Source organism: Hipposideros armiger, unplaced genomic scaffold, assembly GCF_001890085.2.
Source record: "Hipposideros armiger isolate ML-2016 unplaced genomic scaffold, ASM189008v1 scaffold_1497, whole genome shotgun sequence".
In the NCBI taxonomy this organism is placed as follows: Eukaryota; Metazoa; Chordata; class Mammalia; order Chiroptera; family Hipposideridae; genus Hipposideros; species Hipposideros armiger.
This window is the reverse complement of record NW_017732847.1, coordinates 236320-240962: the sequence shown is the minus strand read 5'-3', so window position 1 is coordinate 240962 and position 4643 is coordinate 236320. Positions and strand designations below refer to the sequence as shown.

At 35.7% G+C, this 4643-nt stretch overlaps 1 protein-coding gene across 1 annotated transcript in view; it reads right to left on the bottom strand.

The window, feature by feature from the left end:
• Nucleotides 1-4643, bottom strand: part of ANKRD26 (ankyrin repeat domain 26) — a 127351-nt gene that overhangs the window by 15280 nt on the left and 107428 nt on the right. Inside the window, exon 22 of the mRNA XM_019634084.1 lies at nt 3761-3890. Coding sequence (XP_019489629.1) covers nt 3761-3890 — 130 coding nt within the window. The remainder of the gene's footprint in view (nt 1-3760; nt 3891-4643) is intronic.

The following is a 4643-nucleotide window of genomic DNA, read 5'->3' as shown; positions in this document are numbered from 1 at the left end:
CTGAGTGGTAAAAATATGATTACTCATATCTCATTCTTCTTTAAGCTATATATATATATATATATATATATATTTTTTTTTTTTTAGGGTTTGTGAATGTTTATTAAAAACTTGTTGACTCCTAGATGGTCCAAACAGTCTTACTCTTTAGGTTATGATCATATATTTTTTAATGTATATTTTATAATTGAAAAAAAGGAAAAAAGAGAACTTTTTAATGCTGCAAACAAGGACACAGATAGGTTTTTAGATATTAAACTATTAGAATGCTGAAGTGAAGAACACTACTGAAAGAAGGAAAAGTTACCAAAGACAGCAAAGGCATCTTACAGAAATAAAAATTGAAGGTAGATGGGTCAGCCAAGTGGCTCAATTGGTTAAGAGTTGGCTTAAGAGCGCGAGCTCTGAGCAACAGGGCCGCCAGTTCGATTCCCACATGGGACAGTGATGCTGCACTGGAGCTGAGCTGTCACTGAGCTGCCAACAGGTGGCAGGATGGCTCAGCTGGTGTAACAACAAGATTGCCTGTTCAATGGTGGGTGACGCCCACTCACAACTAAGATTGAATTCGGCACCTTGAGCTGAGCTGCCGCCCAGATGGCTCCGTGGATAGAGAGTGCGATCTTAACAACAAGGCTGCTGGTTCACTCCTGCATGGGATGGTGGCTATGCCCACCCGCAACTAAGATTGAACACAGCACCTTGAACTTAAGAGGCCATGAGCTGCCGACGGGCAGCCAGATGGATACTGGCACCCTCCAAAACAAAGACTGAAGAACAACTTGGCTGCTCCCCTTCCCCAATTCCCAACACTGTTCCCCACCCGCAATTCCCAAAACAAATCCATAAAAAAAATAAATAAAAAAAAGAATGTGAAAAGACAATGGGAGAAAACATTAAAAAAAATAATTGAAGGTAGACAATGAAGAATGCAATTGACAGTATATGCAAAAGGCATTGTCACTGTTTTAGGAATCAATAAAGAGTATGCTGCTTGTACAGTGAGTTTCTGAAGTAAAGTTTTTAAAAAGCTAATTTGTTTAGTTAAGAAAATTACAGATAGGAAATAAATTTGTATTTAGGTGTTAATAAAGTCAAATTATACTTAAATCTTAATTAGTGGTTGAAATGATCTGAAATATTAAATAAAATCTTACCTGGTAATCTCTTTTTCTAATTCACCATTTTTCTTCATTTCTTCATCCAAACTATATTCCAGAGATTGTTTTAACTCAATACATTTCTTTAATTGTTCCTTTTCATTCTCAGACTTTGAAAAATATTTTGTACAAAAATTAGTTTTAAAAATCTAGAGACTCACTTTTCTTTCTCTAAAATAATATTCCTCATTAGTTCATGAGTATTATGTGTAGACAGGTTTATAAAATACAGTTTATAAACCTAATGCTAATACGGACAGATTTTTAAAAACAGTGACTTTTCTTAAAACACTTTAAATTGATTTTACATTGTCATCATTTTTTTTCTGGAATTTAAATTGCTATAATTTGTTAAAAACAGAGGTTTTACATGTAAAATACTAAGTGGTAAAGAACTTTTTAGAAGAGTGGCTATATGAGGTGTGCTCAAACAATATGGTAAATATTTAAATTAAAAAAAATTTATTACAGTAAGACACATTGCCTTTAATCCCCCTCAGAATATTCGTCCTCACTTCAAACATACTTATCCCATCCTTCTTGACACTTTCTGAAGAATAGGGTCTTCAGAAAAGTCATGACATATTTTGTCTGTTTTTCAAAGGTCATTTATTTATATAAAGAGCAAAGATCAATCAATGATATATTGCCCATTTGGTTTGATAACCTTTTGCCATCTTTCAGTGAGCTTCATAATTCCTCATTCATAAAAGGACTTGTCTTTGTTTGTGAAAAACTGAACAAGGTGCTAATTTACAGCCTCATCTGAATTGAACGTTATACCACGCAAGTTTTGAAGAGAGCGAAACAAGTGGAAGTCTGACAGCCCAAGCTGAGGCGAGTATGGTGGGTGTGGGAACACATCCCATCCCAGCTCCAATAATTTTTGACGGGTGATCAAACTTGTGCGTGGTCTCGCGTTGTCGTGATGGAACACAACTCCTTTACAATTAACAAGCTCTGGACGTTTCTGGATGATGGATTCATTCAAACTGTCCAATTGCCGACAGTACACATTTGAATTGATTGTTTGGTTCCTTGGTAGGAGCTTGCAAAACACAATTTAAAATCCCACCACACTGAGAGCATAACCTTCCTCTGATGAATATCTGCTTTTGATGTTGTTTGAGGCGAATCATCACGTCAGGACCAAGACCGTTTGTGTGCCACATTGTTGTAAACAATCCACTTCTCACAACCAGTTATCAGTCGCTTCAAAAAAAGGATCATTTTCCTCACGTTTAATGAGCATAATGCAGATGTTTATACACACCGTCAAATGAACTTCGAGTTCATGAGGAACCCAAATATCGAGCTTGTTTATGATCCCAGCTTCTTCAAGTGGTCGTGAATGCTTGAATGATGGATGTTCAATGCTTCTGCAATCTCTCGTGTTGTGTAATGTGGGTTTCACTCGATCAATGCCTTTATTTTGTCTTCATCAAACTCGGTGGGCCTCCCTGACTAAGGAGCATCGTTGAGATCAAAATCACCATCACGGGAGCCAGCCGAGTAGCTCAGTTGGTTAAAAGTTGGCTTAACCGTCCAGAAGCCGGTGACTGATCTGCCTCACCTGGAAAGAGTGCAAAGATGGTGCCAACTTGGGCCAGTGAAACAATGTCCTCCACAACTAGACTGACAAACAAAAAGACAGCAACTTGTCTGCTCCCCTTCCGCCAATTCCCCAGTGCTGTTCCCATCCCCCAATTCCCCAATAAAAATCTTAAAAAAAATAAATATATTGAATAAATAAATAAATAAATAAANTTTTTTTTAGCTGAGCCATCCTGCCACCTGTTGGCAGCTCAGTGGCAGCTCAGCTCGGGCCGGACTCGAACCGCTGTTGCTCAGAGCTCAAACCCTTGAGCGAGCTCTTAACCAACTGAGCCACTCAGCCGGCCGAAGAGATTTTTTTAAATGTGGGTCTGTCCATACAATGGAATGTTATTTAGCAATAAACAGAAATGAATTACTGAAGATACATGTGACCAAATAGATGGACCTTGGAAACATTATGCTAAATAAAAGAAGGCAGTCACAAAGGACCACATGTTGTGTGACTCCATTGATATGAAATGTCCAGTATAGAACAGGCAAATCTATAGAGACCGAGAGTACACTACTGGTTCCCCAGGGCTAGGAAGAGTTGGGGAGGGCAGACTGGCACACGGTGAAGGCTAAAAGGTACAGGGATACTTTTAAGGTGATGAGTGTGTTTTAGGGTGATAAAATTGATTGTGATGATGAGCTTTGAATACACTAAAAGCCACTGAATTGTACACTTTAAATGAGGGAACTGCATGGTATGTTCATTATATCTCAATAAAGCTGTTACCAAAAAAATGATTTAATGCTAGTGCTTTGGAGTAGTGCGATGGTGTCCTTCTTAGCTTCAGATCACTAGCCAGGGTTCAAGACATAGGAGAGTTAATAGTATGTCCTTTTTAGAGAAAAATGATATAGAAAAAAAGCTGTCTTTTTCACTGACATTAAGTGTATAAAATTAATAGAAAAATATATATTTCACTGTTCAAAGTATTGAATGATTTATATTTTCCCAAATTAAGTGATTTTGGGTCCCAAAACTAATGAAAAATTACCTTCTGTTTTAACATATTAATCTGAATATCCATTTCACTTTGATTGGGTTTTAAACCTCCAGGGAAATTAAGCTCTCCATTTTCATATTCATTTAATTTCCTTCTTGTCATTTTTAAGAGTTTCTTAAATCTGTAGAAATGTAGAATGATAAGTCAAATTCTTTAAGAATAAATATTTAATAATCATTTAAACAGATATTATGTTCTATCATAAAATAAACAAATCTATCAATTATGATTCTTATTTGTTCTAATACTTTTTGAAAGCATAATAACTAAATTATAACCTTAGGTAAATAATATGAAAAAAATTCTTATGACATATGAAACAGTTAATATTGTAACTATAGAGTTCTTATAAATAAGTTATTATTAATATTCATTTCTGTATGTTAACATAAAACATCAACCTATTATGAAATATCAGCTCTACACCAGATATCAGTATCCAAATTGAAGAAGAAAAGCATAATTATACATGAATGCTTTGAAAAGACACAAAAATACCATTTGGTACCTACTGATTACAGTCTACAAGAAGAAAAAAAAAGTACTAACAAGAGATCATTCAAAATAGAAAGAGAAGCAAAAAAGAAAAATCTTTGAAGTCTGAGTGAAGGGGAAAAGGAAAGGAACAGGGCTTTAGAAGAAAGGAAGTCAGAGAGATAATATGTAACCGTCTCTTCAAGACTGTTTTAGGACAAGATCCTTGCTAGCACAATGTTAACAAAATGAGAGGGATACAAAACAATACAAGAAAAACAGTTCAATGAGAGGAAAACCATTGATGAGAGTCAGAGAATTTAAATACTGGGCAAATAAACAGAAAGGAAGTCATGTGGAGGCTTCCCAGACATTGGGGAAAGATTCCATTATTGTTTAA